The sequence below is a fragment of the Chelonoidis abingdonii genome, chromosome 5, assembly GCF_003597395.2.
Source record: "Chelonoidis abingdonii isolate Lonesome George chromosome 5, CheloAbing_2.0, whole genome shotgun sequence".
In the NCBI taxonomy this organism is placed as follows: domain Eukaryota; kingdom Metazoa; phylum Chordata; order Testudines; family Testudinidae; genus Chelonoidis; species Chelonoidis abingdonii.
The window spans coordinates 60637330-60655075 of NC_133773.1; the positions used below are offsets into that span (position 1 = coordinate 60637330).

The 17746-nt window shown below is 41.4% G+C and overlaps 1 protein-coding gene and 1 long non-coding RNA gene across 8 annotated transcripts in view; one reads left to right on the forward strand and one right to left on the reverse strand.

Annotated features, from left to right (window-relative positions):
• Positions 1 to 17746, reverse strand: part of SH3D19 (SH3 domain containing 19) — a 171970-nt gene that overhangs the window by 27481 nt on the left and 126743 nt on the right. For all 7 annotated transcript variants that reach the window (XM_075066320.1, XM_075066319.1, XM_075066318.1 and 4 more), the window contains 3 exons: positions 9400 to 9507; positions 5238 to 5350; positions 1918 to 1976 (listed from right to left, as the gene is read on the reverse strand). In XM_075066320.1, the coding sequence (XP_074922421.1) occupies positions 1918 to 1976; positions 5238 to 5350; positions 9400 to 9507 (280 nt within the window). The remainder of the gene's footprint in view (positions 1 to 1917; positions 1977 to 5237; positions 5351 to 9399; positions 9508 to 17746) is intronic.
• On the forward strand, positions 5312 to 8949 carry LOC116832487 (uncharacterized). Its single transcript, XR_004375456.2, has 4 exons — positions 5312 to 5368; positions 6867 to 6957; positions 8262 to 8403; positions 8835 to 8949. It is a non-coding gene; the product is annotated as an uncharacterized LOC116832487 (long non-coding RNA).

A 17746-nucleotide genomic window follows, 5' to 3' on the forward strand; every position in this document is an offset into this window, starting at 1 on the left:
TTACCAGCGCAGGTAGCGGAAAGGAAGGTCTTTCGTTGTCTTGTTTAATACACACTTGTTAATGCATCCCAGAAATCATCGTTTGCTTTTTTTGCAACAGTATCACACCGTTGACGCATATCTTAACTTTGTGGTCCACTGATGACCCCTGATCTCTTCTGCCTAATCGTCCTACATAGTCTTTTCCATTTCTGTAGGTGTTTGAAACCTGATTGTTCTTCTCTAAGTGGCACGTTTGCATTTGTCTTTTATTTGAACTTCTTCCGTTTTACCTTCAGACATTTTCTCCCATTTGTTCCAGATCATTTGAATTTGACCCTGTCACTGTCAAAGCAGTTACAATTCCCCTCAGTTATGGTATCATACTGCCTTATAAGCGTTACTTTCTTGCACATCTATGCCAAAATCTGGTTTGATGAAGATATTGATCAGAGCCTAGGTCCCAAAACAGACCTCCTGCGGAACCCCACTTGTATTACTTTCCGCAGGATTGGGAGCCATTAATATAACTACTCTTTCTGAGTAGGTTATCCAGCCAGTTGCACCCGCCTTATGTACTCCATCTAAATTGTTATATTTGCCTAGTGATTGATAAGGATATCTATGCTGAGACTTGTATACAAATGCGCTTACTAAAGTCTTAGGTATAACCACATCACCACTTCTCTCGTTCCACAAGACTTCGTTTATCCTATTCAACGAAAGCTATCAGATTGGTTTGACTACGATTTGTATACTTTCAATCCATACTGGCTATTCTCCTACACTTTACTCACCTTCCAAGTGTTTGCAGTCATGATTTTCTTATTACTTGCTCCATTATCTGTCCTGGCACAGAATGTTCAATCTCTAACTGGTCTGAGTTTCTGGGTTGGACTTTTCCTCCTTTTTAGTTATGGGCACTTATATTTTGCCTTTTCCAAGGTCTTCTGGATAATCTCTCCGCTCCTCAATGATCAAATGATAATAGCTAGTAGGCTCAGATACCTCCCTATTAAGTCTCTTGAGTAGTTATTTTAGGTGCATTTCATAGGCCTTGGTGATTGCAGCATCTATTTTCTAAGTGATTTTTAACTTGCTGCTTCTTTTTATTTTATCTTCTAAACTCTACCCTCTTTCCATAAGCTTCACGTCTGTTAACATTCCTCAGACTTCTCAGTTAAGATCCGAAACTAAAGAAAGTCATGAATGCATCTCTTCATTTCCAAGTCTTCCGTTGTACTGTTGTCTCCCTCCTCACTGAGCGTTGGCCTACCTTCTGCTCTTGGTCTTCCTCTGGTTTCAATGTATTGAAAATTCTTCTTTTCCGTTATTCCCTAGCTAGTTCGAGCTCATTTGGCCTTTGCCTTCTATCTTTGCCACCTGCATTCCTGTGGTGGTTTGCCGTATTATTCTATCTTTGTAATCTGACCTTGTTCCTCTTATATAACTCCTGTGACTCCTTTTTATTTTGTAGGTCATGCAAGATCTCGTGGTTAAGCCAAGGTGGTCTTTTGCTACATTTTCTATCTTTCCTACCCATCGGAATAGCTTGCTTTTGGGCCCTTAATAGTGTCCCTTTGATAGCTGTTGATGGTCTTTTCTGTGGAGGAGAGAGAGGATGGTCTCCAGCTCTATCTGCTTTCAGTTATGGGCGAAGGAGCTAAAGCTGAGAGAACAGAGTGGCAGTCAAACAAGAAGAGAAGAGCTGAGTTCCAATCTTTCTAAAGACTTCCCTTTTCCACCATACCAATTAGCCACAATGTGGTGTGCATTAGTTGGCTATTGGTGCATGCCTAATTATTAGTGATTATATCAAAAGCACAACTTACGCAAGCCTACTGTCTTAATAATATACAGTTGATAAGTATGCATACTAGACCGACTAAGCAAACCAACCCAGTAACTAATCTGAAATTGTTACTTAATTCTACTCACCTAGGGGGCAGTACAGGCTCTGTCCAAGAAGTACCTGTTGGATCTGAATGTTCAGATTCCTACAAGAACACAAAAATGCGATTTTAGTTAATGTAAGAGACAGTAACAGGTTACTGTTTAAAAAGATACCTTTCTTATTTAAATTATACTTAACAGAGTAGAACTTCAAATCAGAGGCCAAAGGACGTCCATCAAGAGGAACTTTTTAGGGCAATGCTGTATAAGAATATATTAATTGGAGCCATGGGATGAATTTAAGAAGGGGAAAATTTATGCTGAATAGCAAGAAAATTGTAAATATGATAACTCTTAGCTTGAGGGATAATATTTCTCTCTCAAAAAATGTGGTGGGAGCACCGTCACTGTGGACATATAAAAAGTAGACTGAACAATGCACTAGAAATAATATTGTATAGAAGAAACCTGCACTGGCAGGGGATGGACTAGATCAGAATTGTGTTGTCTCTTGGAGTTACTTGACTCTTCTACATTCTCTTTCAGACAATGGCTCTCTGTGCCATGGAGCTAATTGGGTAATCATGTCATCCATGGTGGTGAACATTTCTTCTTCTTAATAATTATTCGTATTACCATAGTGTGGTAGGACCTCTAGTCATGGACCAGGACCCCATTGTCCTAGGTGTTTTATAAACACATAATAAAGACGCAGTCTCTGCCCCAAAGAGCTTACAATCTAAGTGTAAGACAACAGACAAGAGAGAGATGCAGACAGATGGGAGAATACAAGAAAACAATGAGTCTATTAATATTGGTCAGCATGATGGTCAGCCTAATGGTTGTCAAGTTTTTTGTAGACATCACGGCAAATGAGTTTCAAGGAGGAATTTGAAGGAGGATAATGAGTTAGTTTTGCAGGTGTTTATGGGGAGCTACTGCAAAGTGTGAGGGGCAGCATAAGAGAAGCACAAAGGTACTTGTTTGAAAATTTATCAAATGGATGGAAGCTAGCATCATGGCCTGATTTAAGGCAGGAGTTGACTTTTCAATACTGAATGAAAGATAAGTAGGGTAATGAAAGATAGGCAGGGTGGGGATAGGTGGTGAAGGGCCTTGAAAATGAGACAAGTAGCTTAGATTTGACAGGATAGAGAAGGGGGTGCCTGAGGAGGGATGCAAAGAGAGGGATGACACAGTCAAAGCAATGGGCTAGGAAAGTGATTTTGCAGTATCATTCTCAACGGATATGAGCAGTGCAAGACTGTATTTCTCAAAGCCAGAAAGAAGGATGTTACAGCAATTAAGATGTGAAATGGTGAGAGTCTGGACAAGAGTTTTAGCTGTGTGGATGAATATGAAAGGCCATATCTTAGAGATGTTATGCAGAAAGAATCTGCAAGACTTAGACATAGCCTGGATGTGAGCACCTCAACGGAGGTCTGAGCTGAAGATGACTACCCAAGTTATGGGCCTGAGTGACAGGCAGGATAGTGGTATTACCCACAGTGATCAAGAAAGGGGGCCTGGGTGGGAGGAGATTAAGAGCTCTGTTTTAGCCATACTGAACTTGGCAGCTAGACATCCATGAGGAGATGTCAGAGAGACAGGCCAAGATTTTAGTTTGGACAGAAGGAGACAGATCTGGAGTAGAGAGGTAGCTCTGTGAGTTGTCAGTATAGAAATTGTAGTTGAATTTGTGTTGGTGGATGAGATTACCCAGAGATAAGGTATAAAGGGAGAAGAGAAGGAAACCAAGAACAGAGCCCCGTGGAGCCCTCATGGAAAGCCAGAGGGGTGATCCATTGAAGGAGCAATTAAGAAAAGACCAAGTCACCAGAGCCAAGTGAGAACAAATTATCAAGAAGAGCTTGGTCCACTGTGTTGAAGGTGGCTGGTAGGTCAAGAAGGATGAGGATGGAGTAGTGGTTTTGAGCCTTGACTAGGAAGAAGTGTTTAGAAACTTTGGTGAGAGCAGTTTCACTGGAGTGCAAGGTGTGGAAGCTGGATTGGAGAGAGTCTAGGCAGGAACTGCGGGAGGAACTCCAGACTGTGATTGTAAGCAGTGCATTCAGTGATCTTAGAGATGAAAGGGAGAAGGGGGGCAGTAATTGGAGAGGCAAGTAGGATCAAGCGAGGGTTGTTCTTTTAAGAGAGGAGAGACTAAACCATGCTTGTATTGTGAAGAGAAATATCCAGAAGCGATTGAGAGGTTAAGGAGAAGAGTAATGGAGGGGTTGAGAGTAGGCATGAAGGAAATCAGGAGATGGGATGGAGTCTCTCAGGCAAGTGGAGGGGTTAGAGGAAGAGAGCGGATAAGAAACTTCTGAATCTATGACAATGGAGAAGAGAATCAAAGCAAGGGGAAGAGAAGGCAAGACATTGCTTTTTATTTTGCCTTTCTGAGCCATGTCCTTTGACAGATTACTCAATGCTAAAGAAATCTCTGTAATTTGAGGGTTTGTATCTTTGCTATAACGGCCTACAATGCTTTGCAGTCATTCACAGGGGTGCAGGAATTCCATGCCTGATGGTGCTCTGTCTGCTGTTTCTTGTTCAGAAAAGTGTTCATATGGGCCTTTTGGTTTCATCTCTTTTCTGCGTGTTGTTTTAGCTGATTTCTCTTCCATTTTTGCCATCAAGACTCTAGATTTAGACTTTTTTCCCCTGAATTTTCAAAGTTTTTCTCAAATAAATCTGAGTGAAAGGGGTCACAGATCATGGCGTGTGCAGAATCCCCATTTCCACAGCTTTGTGGGACGTACTAATATCTCCTGCTACTAGCATGTCACTGAAAATGAGTGAAAAGTAGAGAAGATGCATTTGAGAATAAACTATTGTTCTCAGGCTCTGGATAAACTAGTGGAAAATGTCTATATAATGCAGCCAGAAGTGAGAAAAGGATGCTGTCAAGTTCCTGTTTATCATTGGAAACCATTTTTTTCCTCTCAGATTGGCATTCAGACAGAGAGGTGCCTCCTTTCTGAAGACAGAGGATGCACTTTCAGAGGGTTGTGTGGGAATTTGGCCATGTCAGTCCTATCAGTTTAATGCCCTCTGCAAGACTTTGAAAGTTTACCCCAGGGAGCATGACTACAACTACTAAAGTACAGAAAACAAAAGATAAACATGATCAAAGTATAACAAAGTGTAAATATAAATTAACCAAGTGTTTTCCAGCACTGACAACAACCTAAATGACGCAGCCTGATTAAAAAATAAAATATGGAAGAAAAACATATGAAATGCCTTATAATTGTAAGTAACATCCTCACTGCCCAAATGACTTATTTCACAATGAGCAATTTGTTACAAGAGACTGTTTGCTTTGCTAACCAAAAGGATGTATTACAGATACAACTTACCCTTTTTCTTGTTTGTTTCGCATTACTAGGCTTTCCAGCAACAATCCCAGAAGTGTTCCCAATTGGTTTTTCAGCAGGAAGAGGTGGAGGGATATGTGGAACTTCATTTAAAGCTGGAAAAGTATTAAATTGTAAATCTAATAAGTTCTTTGTAGGGACCAAAAGGGAGTGTAAAAAACCATAGATATTAACAATCAAAATGGATCCCCCAACACCTCTTTGTGAACACAACTTCTTTAGCCTGTGGAGGTAGGATATGAGCAGGAGTACTGGAAAATACCGAGGATATGCATAGGACACATCCCCATTTTGGGGAACATTGTAGGAGTACTTTCCTTACTGCGTAACCAATCTTCCTTTAAATCCGAAGACACTGGCTTTTTCCTCAGCTGTTCAAGTACAGTGAGGTTAGGGCAGTCTGGAAAAGAGTCTAGTGTGGTAGAAGAGAGAGAGTAGGAGTGAAGAGAGGCAGGTATGGTTGGAGAGGTTCATCTCTAATCCATCAATAAAAGCCACTAAAAAGAATTTAATGAGTCCACACCATTGGCTTTAAATGCACTCTCTGACTGAAATCTGTTAAATGTTTGCATAAATTCTGCCAATATACTTATCCGTAATGCGTGTGTACGGACTGGGACATTTTTCAATCTATTTTACAGGGTATTTGTGTGTTCAAATGACGCATCCAACAAAGTCTGAGGCACTTCTTTAAACCTGCTGGGCTTCTACCCATTATCAGGACTATGTAAAAAATGCTTATTGTCAGCCTAGACAGTCTAAACATTTAAAATCTTTTAAAATTACTTTTAAAAAGACCAAGTGAAAAGTTACCATCCAAATGAAGGCCTAGAGTCTTACCTTATGAATCAGCTGCTCACTGCATGAAATGAGCTCTTAGGAGAGAATGTGGGGTTATTTTATTTAGCATAGAACATTTAATTATATCTCAGGTGACCCGAAAGTCTGGATTGGAATTTAAAAAAAACAAACAAAAAAACCCAAAGGTGAATCCATCCCTTAGACCAGTGGTTCTCAAAGTTGGTCCATCGCTTGTACAGGAAAATCTCCTGGCTGCCCGGGCCAGTTTGTTTACCTGCCACGTCCACAGGTTCGGCCGATCGCGGTTCCCATTGGCCACAGTTCACCGTTTCAAGCCAATGGGGGCTGCCAGCTCATCCCTTGGCCCGCGCCACTTCCCACAGTCCCCATTGGCCTGGAACGGTGAACCACGGCCAGTGGGAGCTGCAACTGGCCGAACCTGTGGATGTGGCAGGTAAACCAACCCAGCCTGCCAGAGGCTTTCCCTGAACACACGGCAGACTGACTTTGAGAACCACTGCCTTAGACACTGAGTATTTGGAGACTGAGCCAAGAAGAGGTAAGTTAATTAAGCTTTCTTGCTTATCTAAGTCAGTGTGATGGGGTCTAAAAGAAGGATTAACTGCAAGAGAGAAATCTCTTCTTAACATTCCTCACTGATTTAAAAAGAGCATTAGAGATTTATTTTTACACACCACTTTCAAATCCTGATACAGATACAGATGGCCTAGTTTTCTGCTCACATCCCTTCCACAAACAATATTGCCAAATCAGAAGACAGATGATGCTTTCATCTCTCTTTCTTCTCAGGTTTTACACTTGAGGAGAGCAGCTTTAACTCCCAATTGGACCTCCACAGAAGCTCAGTTACTGGGAGTTGCTGAAAGGAGGTGCTAAATCAGTAAGTTCCTAAATACCTGGCCCTTTCCTTTTCTTTCTTTTTTTTTTTTTTTTTTTTTTGACAGTGCTATTCATTTGCTGTGCTATGTTGGCTTCCTACAGGAGCCATCTCCCTCCATAGCAAGTGGGGCTGAGGTCACCTTGAATCACTCCTGCCTGATCTTTTCTGGTGGCAGGGCACTCCAACGAGGTTTAGTCCAGCCCAATCTCCTTATGACAACAAGGCCTTTGTGTAGCTAGAACTGAGTCAGACTGAAACCCATGACAGCCTAGGGTTTGTTTGGATTTTTTTGTCTCCTTCTGAAGCATCAGGAATGACCACGGCTGGAGATGGGTCACTGGAAGGGGTGGGCTCTGAGGCAATACTGAGAATTCTCTCTTCCGGGAGCATTGCTCGCTGGTTCTTGTTCACATGCTCAAAGTCTAATTGATCATCATATGTGAGGCCTGGAAGGAATTTTTTCTCAGGTCACACTGGCGGGAATCTTGGGGAGAGGGAGGAAAGGGGTTTGCCTTTCTCTGCAGCATATGGGCACAGGTCATTTGCCAGGGTTATCTGGGTATTACCTCACTAAATCAATTCTCTGACATTGGTGCTCCTCAGTCCCTCCTGTTCTTTCCCTGTGGCACATAACAGTTTAGTCTCCTGAAGGCTGTAATACCTTGTTCCAAATTTGGTTGTTGGACTTGGCATGGGGTGGCTGAGTAGCACTGGTGGCCTGGTCAGAATGGATGATCTGGTGGTCCCTTTTGGCCTTAAGCTCTATGACTCTAAGGCTACATCTAGGCTATGAGCTAGGGGTGTTTGTCAGTATAGCCACAATAGCCTGGGTAGTGGCAACAGGCATGGCTTAGCCATACTGAGTATGTACTCACTGGCTTCAGGCGGGTTTGTACTTGGGATGGCTAAGTCGTGCCTCTGCTACTGCTACCTGTGCTACTGCAGCTACACTACTACTCATACTCGTGGATACACTCCAAGAGAGCTAGCACGAACATGTGTACGTGAGCAGGGGAAATCATACTCCTAGCTCACAGTGCGGACGTAGTCTTAGGCTTTGCAACAGCTCGCATTTGACAATAGGGATAATTGGCTCCACTCTGGGATCTGAAGAGCTTCAGAGGCCACTCTGCTTACTGTGAACCCCACTTTCCCCCTTTACCTCCATCTCTTTCCCAGTTGCTGTCTCTCGCTGAGTGGCTCTTCACACCCCTCTACCAACTGACAGAACATGATTGAAGCCCTTTGAGGGCAGTTCAGTTGCCACTAGAGAGCAGCAAAAGACTGTCTTATTTGTCTTGCAGCTAAAGAAAAAAAAATCTGTCTGGACATGCATATTAACATTCGAGACCTGAGAATTACACTGGGAAGGAGGAACACACCTATCTGCCTTCATTAGATAGGCTCTTACAGCCGAGGGTATATGTGATTGTGCAAACCAAAAAGGTTATTACAAATTTTGATATAGATTTTTTTTTTAACACTTTTGTCTGTATTTTTCTAACTATTTCCACCGTACTTCTTACCTAAAAAGCTAGAGTTTCAGTGGCAAATTAAACACTCTTCTGGAAGTAGTGATGTAAATGTAAGGAGAGGGTAAAACACTCCCAGCAGGACACTCTGCTACTAAAAATTTGACACAGTGTAAAGGTATGTGGGTTTTGAGATGCTTTTAATAATCTCCTCTTGAGTTATTTCTCTCTTTTGCATGTACTTTTGGGCGCATCTACTAGGGATGTGATGATTCCTCTGTTTTGGGAAGCAACCCCAGGGTGAAAATTTGTAGTTTACTAAATCTGAATCTTGGCAACATGCAATAAAGCACTCAATAGATTGAAGATTTCAACATCAAGACATCTAATGCTTCTCCTCTGCAGCCTTCCAGCTTTGTGAGAGCTAATCAGTGCCAGCTCTTGGTGGCATGGGTTGGGAGATGGAAGACATTGTGGTTAATAGTCAAGATGGGACCAAAACGCCACCTTTGGTATCCAAGGTTTGTGGTGCTATTTTTTTTTTTTTTTAATTTCTAAAAACACCAACCAAATGCCAGTACTTGAACATCTGTCGATTTTAGAGACAAAATGATTTCATCCCTATCAATATTAAGCAATGAAGTCATGTTTACATCTTTCTAGAAAACTAACAAACAGTTTAATACAAAAGGTGTGAGCTTCAATAGGAGTGTCTACATTTGGTAGAGAAACAAATTTAGTACCTTTGTATTAAACTATTCTTTAATTATAGTTTTCTAGGAAAATGTAAACATGACTTCACTATTTAATATTGACAGGGATGAAATTATTTTGGCTAAGATTTTTCTAACTGTTAATGTAACTAGCTGTAGTTTGTTCAGTATTTCAGTAGTGAATTCTGATAAAATGATTTCTTTATTGAACTCTATCTGAAAACTTCAGATAAGAAATAAAAGTGTGAAGGACTTACATTTCCCTGGTTTAGATGGGATTCTGATCACAGTAGGCTTTCGTGCTATAGCTGGTTGAACTGTCTGTTCCTTTGCAGGCTCATTTTTGGAGGGGAATTGAAAGGGATCTGATGAAAAAACACAACTTATTCAGCATGTATTTGTTAAACACACACCTTGACAGACACTTCATTCATTATTAACCAACTTGTATACTTCATGACTCAGGGAAAAAAATCACAATCTCAGTATTGAGAGACAATAAATACAGAGCTAATGAAAGCAGATTACTCTGCCCTTAGTAAATAATGTACTTTTTTTCTAAATGTGCACTGAGAAGAGATTCAAAGATGAGTTAACTTAAAACATGTTCTAGATCAGTGGTTCTCAGACTATTGTATTGGTGACCCCTTTCACATAGCAAGCCTCTGAGTGTGATCTCTCCTTATAAATTAAAAACACTTGTTTATATATTTAACACCATTATAAATGCTGGATGCAAAGCACGGTTTGGGGTGGGGGCTGACAGCTTGCGACCCCCCCCTCCCTATGTAATAACCTCGCGACCTCTGAGGGTTCCCGACCCCCAGTTTGAGAACCCCTGTTCTAGATGCTTTCCAGGACTATTCAAATCATAGTCCAACAGCAAACGCTCCTCTAGATAACAATGATTTGGGAAGTCAGTACAGCTTTAGGGAAACATGTTCCAAAGCTGCTGCTCTGATATGCATACATAGCTGTGAATGTATCTGTAAAAGAGTTAAGTCATTACACAGAAGATAAAAGACCTACCAAAAACAAGCAACATATTCCATTGCAAATATTAGGCTCTGGTTATAAAGTCTTTTTGGTGCCCCCTCCGTCTCTTAATAAGTGGCTAAGTGAGGTTTTCCTTGAAATTTGTGTTGCTTTTTTACAGATCATAATCCTGAAGTAATGGGGAAGGCTTGTCTTGTGGTTAAAACATAAGACTAGAGTCAGAGCTGGGTTCTATTCCTGGCTATGTGACAGACATGCCTGGGTGACCATGGGCAAATCACTCACTCAACCTCTCTGGGACCCCGTTTCTCTATCCGTAAAAGTGGGATTACTTTCCATGCTTAATCGGAAGTTAACACTTAATTGATTATGGTTTATGAATTGTTCAGATACCACGCAGAAGGCGGTCATAGAAATGTATTGGGATAAACAAATAACTCCTGTTCCAGCAGGACTCCTATTGCCTCCCTGACAAGGAACATGTATCTATTTTAGATCCACTCCATATTATCAAGTACTATTTCTTCCTCTGGCAGTATCTATTCCTATACACTAAGATGTCAACAATTGCTGCACCATAATTCCACAAGATGGAAATGGGAGATGTATTCTGACCAACAAATTCACCATGACTCCCATCCACCATTCACACAGAAGCCCCTGCAAATCAGCACTGATCTCATGTGGTGGCCATTTCAGATGTGTGCTAGCTAGACAAGACGTTACTGAGTGTCAGATGCACTTAAAAAAGGAAGCACAGTGCGCATTCCTTTAAATTCTCCAGTTTCTTCTGTTCACTGAAGGCAAGAAAGGACAAAATAGAATTAAAGGAAAAGCACTCTGCACAAAATGACAGCCTGCCTGGGGTAAAATATAAAATCACTTCTTTAAGTTAACTCTTCAGAATTTACATTAATAAAAGACTGTGGGAGGACAGCATTTCTTATAAAAATAGTAAGTAACAGAATCTGATGCCATTTACCAAGAAACTGAAATATTTGCTACTTGGAGATTTAAATTAGAGTTTTTAAACTTAAAAAAATATAAGGTTTGCCTCTGGTCTTGTTAAAAATCACATTTTCATTTAAATGCTTTCAAATTTCGATTATGGATGGGGAGGAGGTATATTCTAGCTACATCATTCCATTAAAAATAGGCCAATTAAGATAATTTCACTTAGAGAATATCCCTATTGTAGTGTAGCCAGTTTATATAGTAGAGCTGAACAGGTCACTCAACACCCCCCCCCCGCCCGCAATATATACTGTTTTGTACTGTGGCTTTCATACAAATATCTACATCCACACATTGTGCTGTCTTTGTAAACGGGCATTTTGTTGAGGTCACTAAGAAGGATTTTTCAAAAGCTGTATATTGACACCCCAATCCTGCAAATATATATGCAGAGTCAGGGCCGGCTCTAGCAATTTCACTGCCTCAAGCACGGCGGCACGACTCCCGCGGCTCCGGTGCACCTCCCGCAGGCGTCCCTGCGAAGGGTCCACCGGAGCCGCCTGCCGCCCTCCCGGCAACCGGCAGAGTGCCCCCCACAGCATGCTGCCCCAAGCATGCGCTTGGACCTGGAGCCAGCCCTGTGCAGAGTTAAGTCAAATGGGACTACTCATCTACTTAAAGTGAAGCTCATGCCTGCATTTTTATAGAATGGAGACATAGATTGTAACAAGTCCCTAGTTGTCAATAGTTTCCATTTTTCTTTCTCCACCCCCGTTAACAATATTTAGTGCTGTTCTAGAGAGACTGCTCTACACAGGTAACCTTGGAGGAAAAGTCACCAATAAATCTTCATCTCTGTGGTATTCGTCACAAGGTTAAGCACAGCATTTATTGGAATATGCATTTTCCCCTCATTATCTTATGTTCAATAATACTATTGTCACCTCATAATTAGTTTACACTTCATTAACTTGTTTGTGTCATTTCTTTCCCCAGAGTTGTGTTAGTGAAAATTGTCTGGTAAACTACTATGCTGCTTTGTGTAATGGGACTGACAGCATATGGATTTTTTTAAAAGGTATTTAACAACAACTGGGCATGGTTTGAGCATGATTCAGAAAAGTGTGAAAATAGAAAATACACTCACAACTCCAGTAAATTAATCTTCTAGGGCATTCTTCATAACAGATAACACCAATATAAATAGACTACTATCATTTTTCTTTAATAATCCTTTTATATTATTTTCACAGCCTGTATTTTCCTGAGTCTGACTTTTCTGCGACTGCAAATAAAACAGTTTATTTTATAACCTCCCTTTGATAACATATTTCCTTACATATGTGCTTAAGTTAGGGAAAATGCAGTGTGCACCTGACTACCACATATATATTTTCTCTTGGTTCTACTGGCTTAGAAGAGACAGCCATATTTCATCCAGCCCCATTTTACCATCTTTGTTCCACACCAAAAATTAAAGGGATGATGTAGCAGATATTTGGCCTTTATTTAGGGGAAGATGGTGGCTATCTTTCTGAACCTGTTATTGTTAGTCCATAGCTAGGAGACAATAAGATGAGTGATCTGTTTTATGTTCTTTTCTTCTAAGAAAAGTAAAAGATGTGGCAGATATTTCAACAAAAATGGGGGGACCTCCAAACAGGTAGGTTGAGGAAAGTGAGAAATGTAATATTTATTACGTATTTTGAAAAAGCCACCCTGTTTTGACTAAGTCCTGCAAATAGTGCTCTCAGTACATCCAAGAATGACATAATAGCCCTAGGAATGCTGATTTGTTGGCATCATAACATGTATTACCATTATAGAAGTATGCACTGTGTCTACTTGAAATGTTTGATTATATATTAAATAAGCTACTAGACTGAGACACACAAAAAATCAAGATGGCTATCTGGGTCTTCTAGGATTAGTCTACTCTCTTTAAAAACACAGAGATTTATTAAAATCTCATCTTGGTGAAACCACTTCACAGCCTGAGTAGAATCATGCCTAGCCACATTTAAGTAGAGACTTTCAAGATAAACCTAGATGCTGCTGGAAATATGGTTGGAGATTCAATAGACAGGATTCCAAACTAAAATGGAACCAATACTGAACCAACACTAGTATGGTGATAAGTGGTACAGTGATAATGGAAATATTGCCTGGTGGATATTTAAACAAAAAGGATCTGACCACTCAGACATTACAAATTCTCCCGATTTGCAAGATTTGAGGTATTAACATAGGTGTCCTGCCTAATTCCAGCTTGATTAATCACATTCTGCCTACCTCAAATTTTCCCTGTATTTTGATTTGGAGAAGTTAATTGTTTGTTTTTGTTTTTAAAAACCATTCCTGTCATCTAATGGCTGCATAGTCCACACTAGCCTTTCACTGGTGGGTGAGTGACCCCTAACATATGTTGTTCTCACTATGCTTTGCAATTCTCCAGCATGATAGGTGCTATGGGCATGTGCTGCCCACATCTCTCCCCACAATGGTTGCAGGTGAAAACCACAGTGGAATCCAGTGCAGTTCAGCTGTGTAGAAGGCAGGATTTCAGGTACTCACACAGGGGTGTGTAACATGGAGCCCAGCTGTAAGAAAATTTCCTGTGGTGCTCTGCATTCTGTGACTTTTGGGATTAATTAGGAGAGGTGATCAGCTGATCCATCACTGTACAGATCTGGAGAGGAGGGACAGTAGGGCTACAGAGACTACTCCAGATCTAAGACTGGAATGGTAGCCACAAAGTTGATCTGCTGTCACTCTGGCTATGTCTACAAAAAGAAAAAACCTGTGGCTGGCCCATGTCAGCTGACTCGGGATGTGAGGCTGTTTCATTGCCGTGTAGACTTCTGGATTCAGGCTCTAGGACCCTGAGGGATGGAAGAATCCCAGCGCCTGGACTCCAGCCTGAGCCCAGAACTCTACACAGCAATGAACAGCCCCACAGCCCAAGCCCCACAAGCCCAAGTTGGCTGGCACGGGCCTGCTCCAGGTGTCTAGTTGCTGTGCAGACATAGGACTGGTGGCCTAGAAAGGAGGATTTCTTCTCTCCCTGCCCACATAGAGACTTCCAGCAGCCAGCCTAGTTATTCAGGAAAGCATACTAGGAACACACCCTATGGCCCCAATTCAGTAAAGCACTGAAGTGAATGGGACTTAAGAACATGCTTCAGTGCTTTCTTCAGTCAGATCCAGGATGATCTCTTACAAACTGCAGGATGGAATAGACAAGAACTTTCACTTCCACACTCACTGAGGAAAGCTACATTCCTCTAAAGCTAGTTCTGGACCATACGAGGCTAGAAGCATTTATAGAAGTGCCAGATCTTCTATTGCAAGGAAACAACTCAAAATAAGCAGCCAGGCAATATCCCGTAGCTGACAGGTCCCAGATTGTATGTTTTTAAGTAACTTGGAATACTCAAATGTAATTGTTAACAGATCTTCTGAATTATCTTTTGCTCTGATGACAATATCCAAGCCACGGGTCACAAATAGTTACCACTATATCCCAAAAATACAGACGGGTCCATACTTGACTGACATGAAAGAAGATGGTGGCTCTTTGTTTTCCCTGCAGACAAAATTGAACTTTCCTACTATAATTATGAGAGAAATAGACATAATATGAAATGCAGCAATAGCCATGCTTGTAAAATGGAAGTACACTAATGGGATGGAGTTCATGAAGGAAACCTCTCTATTCCAGATGTACAATATGCTATTTCTGTCTACAAATCAAGTCAATTCCTCTTAAAGTGCATGGGCCAAATATAGCTCTGGTGTATCAGGAATATCTCAATTAGTGAACGGGAAGACATTTTTTGAACAAGATCTGAATCTAACCATCCTATCAGGAAGGCAAAAAATAAAATAATTAGCAGCTCCATTCTATATAAAACCCCTGTAGCATAAAGGATTTCTAAGGAAAATCATTTGAAGGTCTCTTAATTTAAAATACATGTTTTAAATAACTCAACTGCATTATTTCCCCATCTCAAACAAACTTGCATTAGGCTTTAGTTGGTTATTCAAGACAAGGGGCATGTCTCCTTGCCTGACTGTTCAGTGTCAATGCTGATGCTGTAACACAACAGTTCTCAAACTGTGGGTTGTGACCCTGTTTTAATGGGGTCACATTAGACTTGCTGGGGCCCAGGGCCGAAGCCAAAACCTCAGCCCCACCACCCACAGCTGAAGCTAAAGTCTGAGCCCCACTGCCTGGGGCGACGGGGCTCAGGTTACAAGCCCTTTGGCTTCATTTTTGACCCCTCTACTTGGGGTGGTGGGGATCAGGCTTCGGTGTTGGCCCCCCACCAGGATGGCAGGCTTGGGCAGGCTTAGATCTCAATCCCTCCTCTTGGGATCGTGTAGTAAGGGGGTCATGGTGCAATAAAATCTGAGAACCCCAGCTAAACATATTATACCAGCAACACATACACACATACCAAAAAGTGTGTAGTAAGAGATGGTGACAACATCAACCAATGGTTTGCAGTGACAATTGGAGTAAGGCAAAGGTGCATTATGTCCCCACTATTGTGTGCACTGGTCACTGACTATGTCATGGAGAAGACAACTAATGAATTGTAAGGATAAAGGATTAAGCACTCATTTTTGCTGATGACATTGTTCTGTTTAGTTTAATATATCCCGTAATTGAAGAAAAGTCCCAGCTTTTGGTAGGCACAGGAAAACAAACTGATTTGTTTATCAACAAGGGGAAGACAAAATATACCACTATCAATGTCCTCAAAGCATCCATCACAGTAGATGGAGAAACACTAGAAGCAGCAAATCATTTTACCCAACTAGAGAGTGAGGTGTACAGTAATGATAAGCAATGAATATCAAAAGCAGCACAATTTTCAAAAGCTTGAAAAGATTTGGAAAAGTAGCAAGATTGGCTACTGTATACTAAAATAAATGTTTTTAATATCAGTATTATGTCTCTCCTCCTTCATGAAGCAGAAGCATGGAAATCTACAACTGAAATTGATAAGAACCGTAACTCGTTCCAAAGTAAATGCCTAGGGAAGAGCTTCAGAATACAATGGAAAGAGTTTCTTGCAACATCAAAAATTCTAACTAAAGCAAACAAAACTAAATAATTTAAAATGGTAAGTTGATGACAATGGAAGTACTTAGGACATGCTTTAGGGATGCCACCAACACGACTTCCACCTGGGAAGAATAAAAGAGGACAATCTAGGGAAACTTTATACACCACAATGGAGAAAAAGCGAAATCTACCAACATGACACTCAGAAGCCTGAACAGACCAGCACAAGACAAAAAGTAAATGGTGGAAAGTTTTGGACACCCTATGCATCTGAGGGTGCAGGAGGATAAAGAAAGGAGAAGAACACCACATACATGCTATGGGTGAAGTGGGGCTAGGATTTCCATCCTAGGTCACTGTAAAAATGGAGATGCTGAATCCAACTTGCTGATTACTGAAACCTCTGACTATATGAAGTCACAAGTGCACAGGTCATAACTTGGAAAAACATAAAAAAAAACAAACACCACAAACCTTTATTAAAGCATTAACACTTTATGAACTACATTCAAAATAGATGCTTGCACATTTTGAGTGGTTGACTTTTGGCCTATTTCTCTTCCAGAACCTTGAGTCATTTCATTATGATATAAACACAGGCCTTGTCAAGGACAGGGCTGGCCTTATCATGAGGTGAACTGAGGCGGCCACTTCGGGTATCAGACTGTGGAGGGGCGCCACTAGGACCCAGAGTCTAGAAAATTGTGTCAGCTGCTAGTGCATTATGTATTTTCTCTGCTCTAGATGCACAGAGATGGTGGAATGCTGTGCTGGAGGAAGGAGGACACAAGAAACATAACAGGCAGACAGGAGAAAAGGTGAGAGGGAATAACAGAAAGCAGCAGGAGCTGCAGGGAGAGAGAGGAGGAGGAGGAGGAGCCTCTTATCTACCTCTCTAGCACCCCCAGGAGTATGGAGTGATTAACACCAGCTTTTCAGGGAGCTTCCTGTTTCCTGCTGCTTCCTTGAACCCACTTGAGGGGAACAGGCAGTCAACTGAAGCAGTAGGAGCCAGTTAGGCCCTTAAGACGCTGATATCTTCCCTCACTCAGGCCCTGCTACCAGCCTGCTTATTTGTCTCCTTCAACTGAGTGTTGAGAGCCACTCTAACTGGCACAGAACAGCAATCATGAGTGAAAGAAGAAAATGCCCCTCTGGGGCAGCATTCAGAAAAAGCAAGCAAGCAAAGCGAAGCTTTCCGTATCTAAGCAGGAAGGAGCTCTGCTGAGATACATAGACACAGATGTCACGGTGAGCCTTCTGGCCCCAGTGAGGATGTGAGTGGAGAGGAGATGCCTGATCTTCCAGTTAGTCAGAGTGCAGATGACCTAGCTGCTACTCGCAGCATCCATATTCCATCTCAAATGGATGTAACCATACACATTCCTGAAGGAAAATGTAGAATAGAGTGGTGGAGGCACAAAGAAAAGCTGGTGCTGAGTTAGTTCCTTAAGTCTAGATGATCCTGGACTGTGGACCCACTTGAGCAGAAGCCTGAGGACTTCCTTGTACTGCATGGCCACAGCAAAATGAAACTTCATGTTCCCCAAAGAAATGAAAATAGAAGTTTCTATCTCAAC